At 49.4% G+C, this 18,180-nt stretch overlaps 2 protein-coding genes across 2 annotated transcripts; both read left to right on the top strand.

Moving 5' to 3' along the window:
* Positions 1 to 374: 374 nt before the first annotated feature.
* On the top strand, positions 375 to 10,330 carry TF (transferrin). Its single transcript, XM_015871233.2, has 17 exons — positions 375 to 506; positions 1,825 to 1,988; positions 2,186 to 2,294; positions 3,322 to 3,513; positions 3,674 to 3,809; positions 4,191 to 4,246; positions 4,485 to 4,654; positions 4,781 to 4,967; positions 5,542 to 5,696; positions 6,171 to 6,264; positions 6,479 to 6,511; positions 7,179 to 7,334; positions 8,075 to 8,219; positions 8,489 to 8,553; positions 9,009 to 9,193; positions 9,516 to 9,702; positions 10,103 to 10,330. The coding sequence occupies exons 1-17, from the start codon at positions 464 to 466 to the stop codon at positions 10,138 to 10,140; spliced, it is 2,115 nt and encodes a 704-aa protein (XP_015726719.1). The 5' UTR covers positions 375 to 463; the 3' UTR covers positions 10,141 to 10,330.
* Positions 10,331 to 11,378: 1,048 nt separating this feature from the next.
* SRPRB (SRP receptor subunit beta) lies at positions 11,379 to 17,953 on the top strand. Its single transcript, XM_015871179.2, has 7 exons — positions 11,379 to 11,526; positions 11,604 to 11,698; positions 11,778 to 11,855; positions 13,045 to 13,127; positions 13,401 to 13,537; positions 14,607 to 14,661; positions 15,873 to 17,953. The coding sequence occupies exons 1-7, from the start codon at positions 11,415 to 11,417 to the stop codon at positions 16,087 to 16,089; spliced, it is 777 nt and encodes a 258-aa protein (XP_015726665.1). The 5' UTR covers positions 11,379 to 11,414; the 3' UTR covers positions 16,090 to 17,953.
* Positions 17,954 to 18,180: the final 227 nt, after the last annotated feature.

Raw genomic sequence — 18,180 nt, 5'->3', positions numbered from 1 at the left:
CAGCAGTGAGAGTTACTGGCAAACACGTGAAGCTCAGCGAGGGATTCAGTGGGGACTTTCTGCAATTAGGCTGTGCGAGGCAGGGGGTGGCCACGACAAAGAAAACAGCCCCTCCCGTAGCACTGCAGCCTGCAGGGGAACTCACGTGTCACAGCTTGGGAATTTTCCATTTGAAGCCCCTTGTTAAAACAAAGAGCACCTTGCCTGCCTCCAGCTCCTGGCTGTGAAGGGTTTTGGTGCCAAAGAGTGAAAGGCTTCCTAAAAATGGGCCGAGCCAGGGAGGGGGGCAACTTGGGAGCTATTGAGAAACAAGGAAGGACAAACAGCGTTAGGTCATTGCTTCTGCAAACACGGCCAGGGCTGCTCCTCTATAAAAGGGGAAGAAAGAGGCTCCAGAGCCATCACAGACCCCGAGGGGACGGTCTGTGACCAACACCGCTGCTCCCCCTCCTCAACACCCAACATGAAGCTCATCCTCTGCACCGTGCTGTCCTTGGGGATAGTGGGTAAGTGCCCATGGAAGGCAGTGTCTGGGGGAATGGAGGGCCTCAGCTTTGCAGGAGGCTCTACCCTCAGAGAAGCTGCTCTGCAGAGCTGCAGAGTGTGCCAGAGTGGGCAGAAGCAATGAGAACCTGCCAGCTGCTTGCATAGGCAGCTCAGGGTATCTGCACATAAGGATGCTGGCCTGAGCCCTAAGGAAGCAGCTCGGCAGGGGGTGAGGGGAGCATCTCTGCGTGGGGGGAGAACCCAGCACAAGACCCCCACCACCACACCTGCTTGTGAAACCAGGCTCCAGCAGGACCAGGGCAGCCTCACAAAGCACATTAAGGCAGCTCTGTGCAACCAAAATGTGAAAGCTGTAGCTTGCAGCAGTGGGAATTAGGGCTTAGAATTCCTCTTGTGACCACAGTCAGTGTGGGAGGAAGGGAGGTGTCTGTGGGCAGAATTCTGCCTCCTAAAGCCAGTAATAGAGAATGTTTCAGAGGCAAAAAGGAAAATGCAGACAGCGTGGGTTAACCAGAGGGTGAACAAAGTGTGCCAGTAAGTGTCTGGAGAAGGCAAAGTGTGCGTCCAGGGGCTCAGTCAGGAGGGAGCACAGCTAAAGGGAACCGTGCAGCACAGGCTGCCCACTCTGCTATGAGACCTGCTGCGTGTTTTATCTGTACTTTATCTGCACTTTATCTGCGTGATTTCAGTGTTTCTAGTGCTTGGATTGCTGAAGAGGGTGAAAGTCTGTGCTCCGATGCAGTATCTCAGAGCAGTGATTACTGCTTTGGGGGGCTCTTAGAAGAGGAGTTTGGATGGAGTGAAGGGCATACAGTACTGCTGCCCTTAGGAGTGCTGATGGAGCTGAGAAGTGCAGCAGTGAATGCATCCCATCAGCTGCCAGGCTAATGTGCATGGCAGTGTGGTGAACGCAGTCTGCCCAGACCAGAGCTGCTATCCCACTGGGACTATCTGCAACGAGACTGCTCCAGTGGGACTGCCTTTGCTTTCTGCTTTTGCACGGTGCTTTGGGTTTGATTTCTGCTGAAGCGTGTGGATTTGTCCTCCTGCTCCATTGGGTGCTGCTGAGAGCTCAGGCTGCTGGGACTGCAGTGCTGTTCCACCCGGGGGCAGGGTGTCCTCCTAGGTGCTCCCAAAGGAGCAATTCCTTTGGAGGTGTGCAGGGGACGTCTTGCTATTCACCCAGGGCCATGACTGCGAGGAGACAGATGCAGTTTCTCTTCCCCTTTTGCCTTTCTCCCTCTCTGAGACTATTTCCTTCTGTTCCTTTTTTTTTTGTTGTTGTTGTTTGTTTGATCGTTTTGCTTTTCCCCACAGCTGTGTGCTTCGCTGCTCCCCCCAAGACAACCATCAGATGGTGCACCATATCCTCTCCAGAAGAGAAGAAATGCAACAACCTCAAGGAGCTCACTCAACAAGAGAGGATTACATTGACCTGTGTGCAGAAAGCAACATATCTTGACTGCATAAAAGCCATTGCGGTGAGTGGGCTGTCAAGACCTTTAAGGTCATCGTGTCCAACCCCAGCCCACCCCATAATGCCCTCTCAGTGCCACATCCACAGTTCTTCAGCACCTCCAAGGGATGGTGACTGCACCCTGGGCAGCCTGTTCTAATACCTCACTGCTCTGTCTGAGAAGAAATGTTTCCTAATATCTGATTGAACTCTCTTGTTTAGAATAACGAGGCAGATGCCATTAGCTTGGATGGCGGTCACGTGTTTGAGGCAGGCCTTGCCCCATACAAGCTGAAGGCCATTGCTGCTGAGGTTTACGAACACACTGAAGGTAGGTTTTCTCACGGGGTTTTTAGGGTTAAATGGTGGTAGCAGAAATGCACAGGAAGAATATAAAGAGGCATAAAAGAGTTCTGCCACAATCTTGTCTGATAAGAATTAGCCCCATTGCTTCATTCCTCCCCACTCCCTGCACTGTCCTTCCTCCCTCCACTGTTTCTTCTGGGAGCCAGATGGACACTATTTCTCCATTTCTGCCCTTATTACCTTGAGCAATGCCATGGACCCAGAGCCCCCAATCCCTTTTGACCTCTGTTCTGGAGGTCAGTCTGTTTGTACACAATGCTCGGGATCAAAGCAACACAGCTGAGTCATTCCTGACCATTCCTAGAGCTCAGCCACTTTATTAATGTGTAATGTGACAGAGGCAGTGTCATTTTAAAGGCCAAATATGAAACTTTAGAATCAGAATCAGTATCGTAGAATCTCAGAATGGCCTGAGTTGAAAAGGGCCACAATGATCATCAGTTCCAACCCCCTGCTGTGTGCAGGGTCACCAACCAGCAGCCCAGGCTGCCCAGAGCCACATCCAGCCTGGCCTTGAATGCCTGCAGGGATGGGGCATCCACAGCCTCCTTGGGCAACCTGTTCCAGTGCATCACCACCCTCTGGGTGAAAAACTTCCACCTAAGATCCAACCTAAACCTCCCCTGTCTTACTTTAAAACCATCCCCCCTTGTTCTACCACTATAAGGCTTGTGTGCTTGCTTTAGCAGGCAGCACTGTTTGAGGCAAGACCTACCGAAGAGTTGCCAAAAGAACTGTTGAGGTCTCACAACCTAATGCATGTGCAGTAACACAGCATTTTGCATGGGATAGCATTTTCAGGCCACTATTTATTCCATGTTGCAATATGCAGTGCTGGTTCAATAGTGGGATTGCAGCTGGGAACGTGAGCAGACTATGAATGTTACTTGGAAGTGCAGCTCTTTATTCTCTGAACCCAGAGCTTTGCCAGGACTTGAGATGTTCCAAATTCTTGCTTTTTCATCATTTTCTTCTTGCTTCCTCCCCTGCAGGCTCTACAACCAGCTATTATGCTGTGGCCGTTGTGAAAAAAGGAACCGAATTCACCGTGAACGACTTGCGGGGCAAAACCTCCTGCCACACGGGGCTGGGCAGGTCTGTGGGCTGGAACATCCCCATCGGGACCCTCATCCGCAGGGGGGACATTGAGTGGGAAGGCATAGACTCAGGCTCGGTGGAGCAAGGTAAAGCAAGAGAAATGGGCTGATATTAGCCTTAGGGGGGGTGGTAAGCTGAAAGCAGTGTTGCTCACAGAGCAGCCAAGCCATTTATTGGGTGTCTTCCCAACCCAGGTCATTGTGGATGTGAGTTTTAAGATAATTCTTGTGTGTTTCTCACCCACAGCGGTGGCCAAGTTTTTCTCTGCCAGCTGCGTGCCCGGTGCCACCACTGAGCAAAAACTGTGCCGTCAGTGCAAAGGGGACCCCAAAACCAAGTGTGCCCGCAATGCACCTTATTCTGGATATTCTGGAGCTTTCCAGTGAGTGAATGGATTGGTTATTTTTTCCATTATGACAAGCAATGCTGTGTTGTAACTAGGGGCTGAAAACAGCTGGGACTGCTGGTAATTAGCAGTCCAATTAGTAATGACTGGCAGGTGTTATGATGTGAGCTCAGCAGTTCTGTTTTGCACAGGCTTGGGAGCATGCAGTGCTTGCACTGTGCTATAAGTCCAACTGGGTTTCTTGAGGATCACTTCTGTGCCATTATTTCTCCGCCATCATAACGTTTTGGGGAAGACTGCTCTATGACTGCAGCTCTGGCCAAAGCAATTTGCTGAAACAGGAGCTAAGGAAGCCACAATGTCTGTTTGTTGGTGTTTGTTTTTTTTTAACATCTCTTCTGCTTCCTCCACCCACAGATGTCTGAAGGATGGAAAAGGAGACGTGGCTTTTGTGAAGCACACAACTGTTGAAGGTAGGCCTGCGGATCACTGGTTTCTCTCCTTTCGTGTCTGACCTCTTGCTGCCCCTCCATCATGGCATTAGTCTGCATTTTGCAAACCTTAGTCGGTCCAAAACCTCCCATCTGTTCATATTTGACCCACTGGATTTGTTACTGGATGAGCTCATCCTAGTTGCCCCAGGCCGGGCTTTTGTGTGTGTATTTGTGTATTTTGGTGGAGATGCAACTCATGGTTCTTCCCTCCATCCAGAAAATGCCCCAGATCAGAAGGATGAGTACGAGCTGCTGTGCCTGGATGGCAGCCGACAGCCTGTGGACAACTACAAGACCTGTAACTGGGCCAGAGTGGCTGCTCACGCCGTTGTGGCTCGGGATGACAGCAAGGTTGAAGATATCTGGAACTTCCTCTCAAAAGCACAGGTATCCTCCAGCTCTGCTTTCCTTCCCCTGCCACCCCCCTCCACAGCCCCCTGGTTTTGCTTGCTCTTTCTCACCTTCCAAGTGCTCTGGAGTGTTATTGGCTGATTCCTTTTTCTCCCCTGGCAGACTGACTTTGGCGTGGGCACCAAGAGTAACTTCCACCTCTTTGGGCCACCTGGGAAGAAGGACCCAGTCCTCAAAGACTTGCTTTTCAAAGACTCTGCCATAATGCTGAAGCGCATCCCCTCGCTGATGGACACCCAGCTCTACCTGGGCTTCGAGTACTACAGTGCCATCCAGAGCATGAGGAAAGGTGGGAATGGCCTTTTTCAAGTCTAGAGAGTGTTCTGCATGACGTATTTCGTGTGAAAGGTATTGGCTTGTGTGGGTGGAAGGGAATTGGCACGCTCAGAATTGCTACTCGGAATAGCTGTTTCTGGGATGCAGGAGTGTAGGATCAGAAGGAACATGCCAAGACATCAAACCCAGAACTTACCATATGAGAGCAGCAAGGGTGCATTGCTTCCATCTGGACTCATCACATATTTCCAAGCTGGTTTTCTGAGCCAGAGGTCCAGCAAAGGACCTCCAAAATCCACTTAAAATCCGTAGTCTGGCAGAGATCGCTGTTATAAGATCAGTCACTTTGATGTTTGTGGAAGGAGATGCGTGGACTTCACGTAGCATCAGAACAGGTTATTCAAGTGCTGCTTCACAGAAATATAGGTTGTGCTTCTCCTGGTCCCCATCTTGAGGCTCTGAGGTCAGATCCTCTTCTTGATGTGCACAAAGGGTTTCATGGCAGAGCCACAATCACCCCCAGACCCACCTGATCTGTGGTTCCGCAGAGCTCTGGACTTATTATTTCTTCCTGGCTGACTTTACAGATCAGCTGACCCCCAGCCCCAGAGAAAACAGGATCCAGTGGTGTGCAGTAGGCAAGGATGAGAAGAGCAAGTGTGACCGCTGGAGTGTGGTGAGCAACGGGGACGTGGAGTGCACCGTGGTAGATGAGACAAAGGACTGCATCATTAAGATCATGGTATGGCTTTTTTCCTTTCCTTCAGCCTGGGTTCCTTTCAGGTGGAGAGTAGAATTGCCTTTTTCAGCCTGGGAATAGATGTGGGGCCAGAGTCTGCAAATGTTGAATACAGTGTTGAATTGTTATATACATAGGGCTGCAGGATTCCGAGAGAGGACCCTCCTGCAGTTAGCATGTCCCTTTCTCAGATGATGCTGCCCAGCAGGGCTCTAATGCCTTGTCTCTGCCAAGTGGAGATATGGTCTGACGGGTTGGACCTGCAAGTCCTCCATAGTTTTCCCTCTTGCTGCATCAGACACAACTCATCTGTCTATGCAAAGAATGGCTTCTCAAGCCCCTTTCCTCCAGCCTGTTTTCCTCCCACCAAGTACATATTTTATGATCCAGTTTCTGAAAAGGGCTGCTCTGGGGAAATACAGTGTCATTTGGGGTGAAATACAGTGTCATTTCATTCCTATGCGGGTTTTGTTGCAGAAAGGTGAAGCAGATGCTGTTACCCTTGATGGAGGCCTGGTCTACACTGCTGGTGTCTGTGGCCTGGTGCCAGTGATGGCAGAACGATATGACGGTGAGTGAAGCCCTGCAGGGTGGACAGGGCTGAAGCAAAAGCGCTGCTTTTAGTCTGAAATCCATAAGGCAGCCTTGGTGCTGCATCCGAGCTGCTCTTCGTTTTGTTGATGCACTCGATGTTACCTTAAAAGCTACCTGAGCAATTAGTGAGCTTGATTCAGTTTGGGATTTTATGTTTCTTTTGTCTAATATCTTCTTTTTCCTTCCTACAGATGAAAGCCAATGCGGCAAAGCAGGACAAACAGGTAATTACTCCCAAGAGAGGAGCAGCAAACAGTCCTTTTGGATAGAAGTAGAAAAATACATGTGCAGTCACGAGTTGAGAATACATGGCCAAGTCTCTATGTAGAGTCTTGTAAGACCCACTGTGTACAGTGTTGATGTTAAAAATCTGGGTGTTAAATTGAACACTCACATGAAAATTCAGGGTCTGCTGATCAGAGCAAAGCATCCAATAGCTGCAGAGATTTGTGTGGAGTTGTGGCTCTCTGGAGCCACACCATGACGCAGTCAGGGCTGCAAAAGGGAAAGGGTGTCTGTGCTGAAGCCTTAGGGAATTGCTTTTCATAGAAGTGGAAACCAAGAAGAGAGAAGATTTCATCCATTGCTGAAGGGCGGATATGAATTTGAGAGGCATGCATTATATATATCTTGCTACAGCCTTCTTGCAAACCCAAGTGCCAGAGTTTTAGTGGGGGAGAAGTGACAGGGATAATTATCTCCCAGGAGTGCTGTGGGAGTAGATGCATCACATCTGCAAACTATTCTCTTGTTGCTGCGCGGCTAATCCTTAATAAGCACAAAATATTTCTGCTATGCTGCACGTAGATGCCCTCTGCTGACGCTCTGCTAAAGGAAAGCAGTGGAACTCTGGGGTCAGGCCTTAATTCTCCTCCATCTTTCTCCCAAAAGCATCATACTTTGCTGTGGCTGTTGTGAAGAAAGGCAGCGGCTTCGACTGGAACAGTCTGAAGGGCAAGAAGTCATGCCACACCGCTGTGGGTAGGACTGCTGGCTGGAACGTCCCCATGGGCTTGATTCACAACAAGACAGGGAGCTGCAATTTTGGTGAGTCAGGTCGTGCATCTACTTGTCTGAGACAGAAATCCATGAGGAAAAGTGTTTGGTCACACATCCTCCGCTTTCAAAGCTTCTCGTGCCTCGAAGACTCTCACTTGGAGATGGAAAATGAAACGAGTCTGTTACTTAAGACAGTACTGAGCAAAGTTTCAGGCTGATGGTGACTGCTTACAAGCAGGATACAGCTGATTTGGGGAGCTTTGCTTTCTTTTCACATCTCTCCCTTTCCCCTTTTGGCAGCCCAAAAAGCGTTCCCCAAGTGGGAGGACAGGCTGCTCCTTCTGCAAAGCACAGCGTGGGGGTGAAGGGTGGATTTACGAGTTCCTGAAGGGTTGGGAGCAGGGAACAGAGGCTGATTCCAGTTCAAGAGTCTTCAGGGGTCTGATCTGACTCCCTTGAGAACAGTGGGTTAAAAGTCTGCAGCTCAACTTATACGTCCAACTTCCAATTGATGAGAACTACGGTCCAACAAAAATAATGTGAAATTATGAACTGAGGAAAAATAAACATATAATTATTAATGGGAAATGTAACCTCAGGGACCTGCTGGTGTTAGTAAGTTTTATTCAGCCTCTCCAACCTCCTTTCTGCTTTTTCTATGGCCTCCTCCTCCCTCTGAGCTCTCATAATCCTGCCATACATGGTTGTACCTGCCCATAACGTGTCGTGAAAACAGACCCTGATTCTTTAGAGTGGGGAAAGCAAATTTCTCATATTCCTGCCCTCAGATGAATACTTCAGCGAGGGCTGTGCTCCCGGCTCCCCTCCCGACTCCCGCCTCTGCCAGCTGTGTGAAGGCTCTGGGGGAATCCCTCCAGAGAAGTGTGTCGCCAGCAGCCACGAGAAATACTTTGGATATACCGGAGCTTTACGGTAGGTGGGAGTGATGCTCAAGTAGTGCTTAGCCCCCTAAAAAGACAAGGGTCCGAACATCACGCCTGGTTCTTTCTCCCCTCTACTGACACAGTAACAGCTCAAGTCCAGGTAATTCAGAGTGGGCGTGAATTTAGAAAGGGAATGAATCTTGTTTCAATTGCATCTAATAGCAGAGAGACCCTGCTGCAGGGCTGGAGTCGCTTTGATGCAAGTTTGGCATTTACATGGCTACTGACATGTGCACCTCCTCTCTTTGTACTATACAGGTGTCTGGTCGAGAAGGGTGATGTGGCCTTTATTAAGCATTCCATTGTGGAGGAAAACACTGGTGGTACGTGGTGATCCTATTGCATGGGGCTGGGTGGGCTGCCTCCCCCTGTCTGTATCCTTCCTGTTCCCAAAGCATTCATTTTGAATATACATTTATTGCAGTGCCCTATTAACCACAACTGCTTCCCTCAGCACCACTGCAGAGTATTCTAGCTCCTTGCTTGCCTGAAATGGAAAAGCTCAGGTCCCATTTCTGAAAGCAGTGGCTGAAGTTATCAAAGCTTGTGTATGGGGGGGGGGGGGAATACATGGAAAAAGATGTAACAACCTGCCCGCCTGCTCTGAGAGTCTGATTCAGCCCATTGACTGCTCCTGAGTTTTACTTGCATCCCTTTCAGTCCACACAGAGGGTCAGTGCACATCAATGCAGGGACAAACACTTTGCTGGTTGCTGTCAGTGTGACTGTGCTTCTGCTGCACAAGATCTCTGAAGCTCCAAATCAATTCCCTTCATAGGCAAAAACAAAGCTGAGTGGGCCAAGGATCTGCAAATGGATGACTTTGAGTTGCTGTGTACCGACGGGAGACGGGCAAATGTCATGGATTACAGGGAATGCAACCTGGCTGAAGTTCCTACCCATGCTGTGGTTGTGCGCCCAGAGAAAGCAAAAAAAATCCAGGAGCTGATGGAGAGGCAGGAGGTTGGTGGTGCTGACAGTGCAAGGAATGTTCTGGGGTGGTTTTTACATGGTGTGTTGATGTTTTTAGAGCAGTGATGCTCTGCATTTCACCAAGTCAGCAAAACGTGGTAGATTTTGACTTGCTGATACAGGGTCAGAGCATCATCCCTTAAGCTTCCCCTTCCTCCATCCCTCCTGAACTGTTCCTACAGGCAGGTAGAATGGCTCCCTAGGACAGTGAGCTCTTTGTGGTGAAGAACTGCTACTGAGAGGCTTGTACAAGCTAAATCTTGCTTTCTTTCTACTTTTTACATACATGTACCTCCTCATGACTTCATTTCAGGAACGGTTTGGAGTAACTGGAAGCGAGAGAACCAAGTTCATGATGTTTGAGTCTCAAACCAAAGATCTTCTGTTTAAAGACTTAACCAAGTGCCTGGTTAAACTCCGCCAAGGAACAACATACAGGGAGTTCCTCGGAGAGAAATACTATTCCGTGACTTCCAGCCTCAATACCTGCAACCCATCAGGTAAATGTAACAGCCTCAAAAACCAACATCAGTTAATTGCAGTGCTCAGTCTCAGAGATAGGCACAGTCCATATTGTACAGTAAGAGGGTAACTCCTGAAGCTCTCTTTATACTTTTCCCAGAGTTTCTTGAGCAAACTGAAGCTGGATTGGAAATATATTGCTGTGTTGTCAATGAGAATCCCCTTTAGAAAGCAGGCAAACTGAGAAGCAGTATAATAACCCCCTGTGTCCCATTAGCGTGCACTCAGTGTCATCTGTGGTTAAGGCTCACTCCTGGTGGGGTGCATGGTCCCATGCTGTGACCATGTTGGCATGGCTGGGTGCATGCTGGTGGGACAGGACTGTGTTGCTCTTGCTGTTTCAGTGCAAGGTCTGAACTTCTCCCTTTTCCTTTTCAGATCTCCTCCAGGTGTGCACCTTCCTCCAGGACAAGTGATGGGAGGGAAGGGCCCTTTTTGAAGGGGGAGGAAACTTCATGCCATGACTCCTCCGGTGCCCCCCGCACAGAACACTGATGTGCAGAGGGCCCTCTGCCATTGCTGCTTCCTCTGCCCTTCCTCATCACTCTGAACGTGGCTTCTTTGCTCCTGCCACAGCAAGAAATAAAATCTCAACATCTAAATGCGTTTCCTGAGGTTTCTCAAGTCATTAAACACATTCCTTCCCCAGCACCCTTTGATGCAGACCAGTGTCAGGCACCAACTTGGCTAATGCCATTTGAGGTTCCTGCTGCCCATGAGAGAATCACAGAATCACAGAATGACCCGGGTTGGAAGGGATCTCAAGGATCATGTAGTTCCAACCCCCTGCCTGGCAGGGCCACCAAACATACCTAGATCAGGTTGCCCAGGCCCTGTCCAACCTGGTCTTGAACACCTCCAAGGACGGGCATCCACACCTCCCTGGGCAGCCTGTTCCAGGGCCTAACCACTCTCCTAGTGAAGAACTTCCCCATAACATCCAACCTAAATCTTCCTCTTTTTAACTTAAAACCATTTCCTGTGTCCTGCTATTATCAGCCCTTTCGAAGAGTTTACTCCCCTCCTGGCAGTAAGTTCCCTTCAGGTATTGAAAGGCTGCAGGTGAGGTCACCCCACCTTCTCTTCTCCAGGCTGAACAAACCCAACTCCCTCAGCCTGTCCTCATAGGGGAGGTGCTCCAGCCCCCTGATCATCTTCCTGTCCCTCCTCTGGACCCTTTCCAAAATCTCCATGTCTTTCTTGTACTGAGGGCTCCACACCTGGACACAGTACAACAGATGGGGCCTCACAAGAGCCGAGTAGAGATGGACAATCACCTCCCTATCCCTGCTGACCACCCCTCTCCTGATGGAGAGAAATCCCATTCAATCTGTTTCGAAGCGAAATGGATTGAATATGCCCTAGATCCCAATTAGCAGGTGTTATTTCCTCCATGAAAGTGTACGTGTTGTTAAGGAGGGATATCTATAGGATATCCCAAGGAGGATATACCCAGGAGGATCATCAGCTCCAAACCCAATGTCTCATAGCAGTGTCCCAGCGCTCCCTGAGCTCCAGCATTAGGCTGTGCTCACTGCCATGGAGCTGTGCATGGAGCTGTGCCGTGCTCTGTGTGGCACAACCTCTCCCTGCCACCCCCGCCCCCATCACGCCGCCATGATGGTTTTGGTGGGGGGGAAGAAGCCGGAAGCGGAAGCAGGGCGGTGTGGACGTGTGCACGCGGGCCATCATGGCGGGCGCCGTGGAGCCGTACCTGGACTCGCTGCGGCGGGAGCTGCAGTCTCCCGGCCCTGCCGCTCTCTCCGTCCTCGTGGCGCTGCTCGTCGTCGCCTTCACTCTCCGTGAGTCGCTGCCCGGCGGGGGGGAGGAGGTAACGGGAAGCGGCGGGTGCTCAGTGTCTTTTCCCTCTGTCCCGCAGTGCTGTGGAGGCTCGCGCAGGGCGCACGGAGCAGCCGCAGGGCTGTGTTACTGCTGGGCCTCTGCGACGCGGGGAAGACGCTGCTGTTCGCACGGGTGAGCGCTCAGCTGGGCCCTGCTCAGTCCAATACGTGCGGCTTTAGGGTGCTTATAAGGGTTGTTCTCCCCCACGCAGCTGCTGACGGGCAGGTACCGAGATACTCAGACCTCCATCACCGACAGCGCTGCTGTGTACAGAGTGAGCAACGACAAGGTGAGCGTTCGTGCCTCTTGTGCTTTGCAGGCTTCCCATAGCCTGTACCTATGGTACAGCTTTCAGTTAGTGCACAGGGAGAATGGCTGAGCTGGAGTAGAAAGGTTTGCAAAGGAAAAAGTCCCCAGGGGGGTTCAGTTACCTTTCACATCCTGGTTTACTTTTGTTCTGTGGTGATCTTTTTAGTTTCAGAAGCATTTCTGTCTCTTGCCGGGCTCACACGTGGCAGTGAAGCACGAGGTGGCAGCATGGTGTCTGCTGGTGAAGTGTGAAAGCAGAGGGTGCTTTGCTGCCTTTTTCTCTAACCGTCTTTATTAAAGACAGTAAGAGCAAGGGATTAACAGCAGTCAGAAGGACTGCAGAGTTCTTTGTGTCTCTGGGACTTAGTAGACAGGAGATGTTTTGAAGGAGAGGTGCTGGGATGCTGCTTTTCTGGTTGGAAGTTTGTGTTAAGACACAAAAGCAGCCCAGAAGACGGGATCTTATGAAACCTCCCCCCTCTCAGTAACAACAGATGTTACCCTGAGAATGCTGATGTGGCCCTCAGTGGCTACATCTCAATTAGGAGCATGTGAGAGGCATTTGTTCTCTTTCATATCACTGCTTTTTCTGTCTAATAGCCTGTGGAAAGAGAAACATTCACTGCTTTTGATTCAAAGACCATCTTGCAAGGCTGTTCTTATGCTATTCCCAGCGGTGTTTTGAGTATTTAGGTTGATTTGCAGCTTGAATTCACATAAATTCCCATTCAGAGATTGTGGGGTTATTATTCTGCACCAGGGATGCGCAGAACAGGAGTTTGTGATTTTGCTGTGCAGAGATATAACAGAGACAGAGTAAATCTGCTGGTGTAATGACCAAGGAACTCACAAAGGCTTGTCACTCATGCTGTGATGTGGTTGGTAGTCAGCTCTGTTGCATGGTTTGCTGGTGTTGGCCGTCCTTACAGAGTCCTGTCCATGAGTGTTGTTCCTCAGCTATTTCCTTTGCCTGTCAGAATCTTTGGGGGTGGTGGAGAGATTGCATTATGGGGTGGATTACACACTTCTGTCCGGCATGAGGTTCACTCATGTGCTGCTGCCCTGGCACAAGCTGACTGGAATCTGCTCCCAGATTGGTTTTCTGTGGGGTGTGATTGCCGTTATTCCTGGTGTAAGTGTTGTTAACACCTCCTCTCTTCTGTTCCCAGGGCACTAATGTGACTTTAATCGACCTCCCAGGCCACGAAAGCTTGCGACTTCAGTTCTTGGAGAGGTTCAAGGCTGCAGCCAGGTAATGTGGAGATGGACAGGGGCGCTGGTGGGGCCAGCTGATGTTTGTACCAGGGATGAGACACAGAGGGTGCAGTGAGCCAGGTAGGGGTTGTGCTGTGTGTGCCCTGGGAGTCAGAGCACTGCCTTGGGGAGGCTTAGGACATGTAGTATGTCTTTGGGACAGAGGGGAACGGGTTTCCTGCTGGATATCAATACGAAATGTATTTCAGTCCCCATCTGCTGACCTGCTTTTTGTGTTACAGAATGATCCTACATGTGTTCTTTTTCTCAGGGCCATTGTGTTTGTGGTGGACAGCGTAGCCTTCCAGCGGGAGGTGAAGGATGTGGCTGAGTTCCTGTACCAGGTCCTGGTTGACAGCACTGTTCTCAAAAATGCACCTGCGCTGCTGATCGCTTGCAATAAACAAGGTATTGGCTGCTGCCCTGCAGGTGGGAGTGGTGATTCGGTCCTCGAATAATTATTAGAGTTAATGCCCTGTGTAGCAGAAATGCTAAGCCATGGCCTGAAGCAGTGATTGAGCACTTGATGGAAGGCAGGGCCAACCCAGGGCAGCTCAGGTGCATGCAGTGTACCTGAGTGGCTGCAAGGGGTGGATCCAGGATGCACCCCTTCCCAGACCTCATTTAAGGGTTGGCAGTGGAGAGGAGGGGGTATCTTGCTGGAGAGGAGCTCCCTGCCTACCTGAGGCCTGCAGATAAGCAGCTTTTTTTTCCTTTGTTTCTGTGTCTATGGCTGCTGCACTGGGGCTTATCTTCACTTGCTGAAGCCTGGGACTTTGCTACCCTGCTGTCATTGCTTTGTTTTTTATCACATTATAGTGTTACACCACACACGGTGAATTTCTTAGGGCTTCAGAATTTCAGGGCTTCAGCAAAATGAAGACAGAAATTTAGTTGTAGACTTGGACTACTCAGCAAGAACATTTCTAGCAGCCTTTGGAAGAATTCGTAGGTCAGATACGTCAAATAGCTTAGGAGAAAAGCACCACTTGAAGAGCTAGAGATCGTTAGACAGGCTTAAGTGGTCAATCCGTACAGCTTTTCCTGCAGAGGTGTGGATCCTTGTAGGACAATTTGAAACTTTCTACCAGTGCCAGGTTTGGTTTTCTAGTTTTTTCTTGCAGTATCATAGGAGCATCTTGGAGCCTTCAAGTTCTAGAAGGCATTGTGGTGAGCTCTGTAATGCCAGGACAGGTGAGCATGCTGGGCCTTGTTTGAAGTGATTTAGTGCCCTGTTTCCAGACTGTGAGAAGAAACTAATCCCCTGCCTTGAATTGGGTTCTGGGGTTGCTCTCATTCATGCCCACAGATCTAAAGCTCTTCTGTACCTTATCCAAACACTTACACCATTGCTGTTGTCTCATTACGTCTTATGACAGCATGATATGATCAAGCCTTGCTGTACCTTTCGGAGTAGGAAGCTAATCTGGACATAATACCAAAGAGCTAATTATTTCCTTTTCTGTTTTCTCTCTAGATGTCACAATGGCAAAGTCTGCAAAACTCATTCAACAGCAGCTGGAGAAAGAGCTGTAAGTGTGAAATTGGATCTTAAATCCTCTGGGCTTCTTCTGTCTTCTCCTTTGTCTCCTGCCCATGTTTAGTGAGTCCTTTAAGTACTTCTGTGCTCAATGAATAAAAGGAGAAGTCTGTTTTGTGTAGGTGTAATCAGGATGAGGGAAGAATGTCCTTGCTAAAGCACTAAGATCTAGTAATGTTCCTGGCTTGACAAAAAAGAAGATGGGTGGTGTATTGCTTCCTTAAAGCTGTAATGTGGAGAATCAGTGCCCCGTGGTTCATTTGTAACTCTTTGGCATCCAAATGAGTGTTCCTGGGATGCGGTTGTCACTAGCCAAATTGACCAGTGGGTGGCAGCAGGGTGATTTGTACTGTTGCTTTTCACTGCTGAGTACCTGACCTTCCCTTCTGCAAGGCAAATTCCATGGTAGAAGTTGCTGTTTGCATCCGTGCCTGATGCAACTTGACTTCCCTAGCTTGGTTTTTGGGACACTAGAAGCAGTCAAACTGCAGTGCCTCAATGCCCTTTTCATGCTGCTGTTTGTTTCAGTGCTGCCTCTAGTTTATACTTTGTGGGAGCAGGATGCCTGAGTGTGAGCAGTGAGGTTTTTCCTCCCTTCATATGGGTGGCGGGTTGCTGAGATGCTGCCACAAGATGAAGGGCAGAAACAGCAGCAGTGCTGCAGCCTGGGGTCCTTGGCCAGGCACTGCTCACTGGAGCACTGGGGAGGCTCGATCCACCTCTCAGTCTCCAGAAGTATTTGGCACGTTAAGGTGGCTATGGGGTGAAGATCTGCATGATCCCTGATGTCCTGGGTGCCTCTTTTCCCAGGTAACCTGTCAAAACAGTGCAGATTTGAGCACTGTGGGCTAAACATCTTTTTAGCTGTAGTCAGACAAGCAGCTCTCACAGTCTGGGTTCATTCCCTACCAATGGAAAGGTGCCTTTGTCTCTTCAGAAGTTCTGCTTCTCTCACCAAACCCACGATCTGTCTTTCTCTTGAATCTCTCTCAGTTGTGCCTTGTAGCAGCTGTTTACAAGTAGGCAAAGTGCCTGTCCCTGCCTGTGCCTCGTGGGTTAGGGATATGGGTATGCCTCTGGGGCCTTCTGTCCCTGGGGTTGCTGATGTCCTGCTGACAGCTGAAACCAAAGCATCTCAGTGCTTATGATGTAGGTGTCATTTTGCTATTTGAGTTCCTGATCTTCTCCTTTCTCTTTCTGCAGTAACACCTTACGAGTGACCCGCTCTGCAGCCCCCACCAGTTTGGATGCCTCAGCCACTGGGGGACCTGCTCAGCTGGGAAAGAAGGGCAAGGACTTCGACTTCTCTCAGCTGCCCATGAAGGTGGAGTTTGTGGAGTGCAGTGCTCGTGGCAGCAAGGGAGAGGAGGGAGATGCTGACTTTGAGGACCTTGAGAAATGGCTGGCCAAGATCGCCTGATCAGAGAAGGGCAGGGTGAGAGGGAGAGACCTGAGGACACGTGGGGGGCCCATCAGGGGAGTGAAAGAAAATAGATGGTTTGAAGTACTCGGATCTTACCAAAGCAGAAAGTGAATGCTGGAAAAGCATTGCATTGTCTTCCTCTGTTTGGGAGCATATAACATTTACTGGTGTGATTTCCTCTCTGTCTCTGTCACACCACCACCTTTTTTCCCCTCTCTCCTCTGCTTTTTTTCCTGCGTTGCTGACCCAATAGGCTTCTGTGTTTCCTTGAAATCTTTTGTATTTTCATCATCCAGCTGCCAATCAACTTAGGAAGGAATACACTGCCAGGTGAGTCTAGAAACTGTAGTCTGTCCTTTTCTGCTTTGTATTAGCATTGCATCGCTGTTTCTTCATGGAGGTGTAGTCCAGTTTTTGTGGAACTGGAGTGGCTTGTTAAATTTCAAAGGCAAGCTGGTTGATCTGCCCTTGTCACTGTGCAGTGCCTGTGTCTGGCTGTGGTGCCCATGTCTCTGGTTGACTCCTTTTGCTGGACAGCTCTTGGGAGTTTTTCTTTCTGTCAGGGCTGTGCCTTGAAAGCTTGTTTCGCTCTATTCTTTCTGTACTTCAGGCTCTTCTCCAACAGACTGTAAACAAGTGAATGGCACTTACAGAATGGTCCTAGCTTGAACCAATGGAAGTGGCATATTTTTGGATTCATATGTATGTTAGGAGTTAGATCTGTCATGACAGACCCTTGCTGTTCTTTTTCCTGCCCGTCTCCTATCCAGTGTCTACCATTAGGAGCCCTTTTTGTGTTATTCATCATAGCAGTTGCAGCAAAATGAAGAGAAAGGTGAGCTTGATAGCACGTTGGTGTGAGCGTGATTCTTCCTTACAAGGAAGATGCTTATTGGAGAAGAACATGAGAGCTTTTCCCAGTATTTGTGGTGGTTGAAGGCAAAGCTGCTGCTGTGTGTGATCTCATCAGGGACTGCTGCCTGTTGCTGTAGCTCTTGGGGAGGCTCAGCTGGGCTGCTTTGAAGCTTGTTGAGACAGTAGTTGGGTCTGATTCAGTATGCCTTAGACCTGAACTTTCCAAAAGTTCCTTTGCTTTCCCTTTTCTTTGCTGTAGCCAGGAACATTGGTTGTGTTGAGGGAGAAATTGCAGCAGCATCTGTGAGACTGTTTCAGTTTGTCCTTTCTGAACTACAGCCTTAAGACACTTGTCAGTTGCCCTGCCCAGCAGCTATGTGCTGTGCTGTGGGATGCTGGCTCTACACAACATCTCTGTGAGGAGGATTACTCTCCAGGATTCGATGCTGGGAACTACAAGGTCCTACTGCATCTAGTTTTATTGGGTTTTGTGTAGTTCTAAGCAAGGAGCAAACTTAGGCTTCTCATGCACCTTTTCTGTCCTTTGTGGGTTTCTCTCTGGTTTAGTGCTTGCTTAATGGCTCATCTGATCTGTTATGCTCCTTTCTGGGCATCATCTGACTCCCTGTTGTACTGCTACATGTTAGTAGTGATGGGGGGAACACAAACAGGCTTCAGCAAAGACCTGTGCTCACAGTGAAGCTCTAAAGATAAGCTGGGAGCTGTGCTGTCCCACATAGGAGAATAGGAGGGGTTATATTTAGGGACTGTGTTACATTTTGATATTTGCTGCAGCCAAAGCATTGCTGAAGTGTGTTTGTTGTGCTTGAACTCCCTTTGCTGCAGAATATTGCTGTTTGCTTGAGTGGTAGTTCTGTTTGCTAAGACCTACCTCCTTCGAAATCAGAGTTGTACACCGCTGTCAGGTGGAATAAAGTAGCATGAGACCCTGTTTGGTTTTAAGTTATTTCTGTAATAAAGCATTTGACTAAAAGTTTCTTCTCAAGTCCTGGTTTGCTCATTCTCTCTTGACCTTTGCCTTGACTCTTCTTAGCGGTGTCAGGGTCTACACTGCTCAGGCTGAGCATCCCCTGCATGGTTCCATTCCTCTCCACCCTATCTTGCTGCAGCTTCCTTCCCTCTCTCCATCTCAACTTCATCACCCAGACCCAGTTCACTCTCCTCCAGCCCCAGCTCTGCTCCTCCAACTCAGCTCCATCTCATCACTGTGGC

This window comes from Coturnix japonica, chromosome 9 (genome assembly GCF_001577835.2).
Source record: "Coturnix japonica isolate 7356 chromosome 9, Coturnix japonica 2.1, whole genome shotgun sequence".
Lineage (NCBI taxonomy): Eukaryota > Metazoa > Chordata > Aves > Galliformes > Phasianidae > Coturnix > Coturnix japonica.
Note: the sequence above shows the minus strand (reverse complement) of the source record. Positions and strands in the feature narration are given on the sequence as shown.

Coding starts and splice junctions, on each gene's coding strand:
- TF (XM_015871233.2), top strand. CDS start 464: ATGAAGCTCATCCTCTGCACCGTGCTGTCCTTGGGGATAGTGG. Junction 3,810..4,190: donor GGATATTCTGGAGCTTTCCA/GTGAGTGAATGG, acceptor CTCCACCCACAG/ATGTCTGAAGGATGGAAAAG. Junction 7,335..8,074: donor GACAGGGAGCTGCAATTTTG/GTGAGTCAGGTC, acceptor TCCTGCCCTCAG/ATGAATACTTCAGCGAGGGC.
- SRPRB (XM_015871179.2), top strand. CDS start 11,415: ATGGCGGGCGCCGTGGAGCCGTACCTGGACTCGCTGCGGCGGGAGCTG. Junction 11,527..11,603: donor CGTCGTCGCCTTCACTCTCC/GTGAGTCGCTGC, acceptor TCTGTCCCGCAG/TGCTGTGGAGGCTCGCGCAG. Junction 13,128..13,400: donor AGGTTCAAGGCTGCAGCCAG/GTAATGTGGAGA, acceptor TCTTTTTCTCAG/GGCCATTGTGTTTGTGGTGG.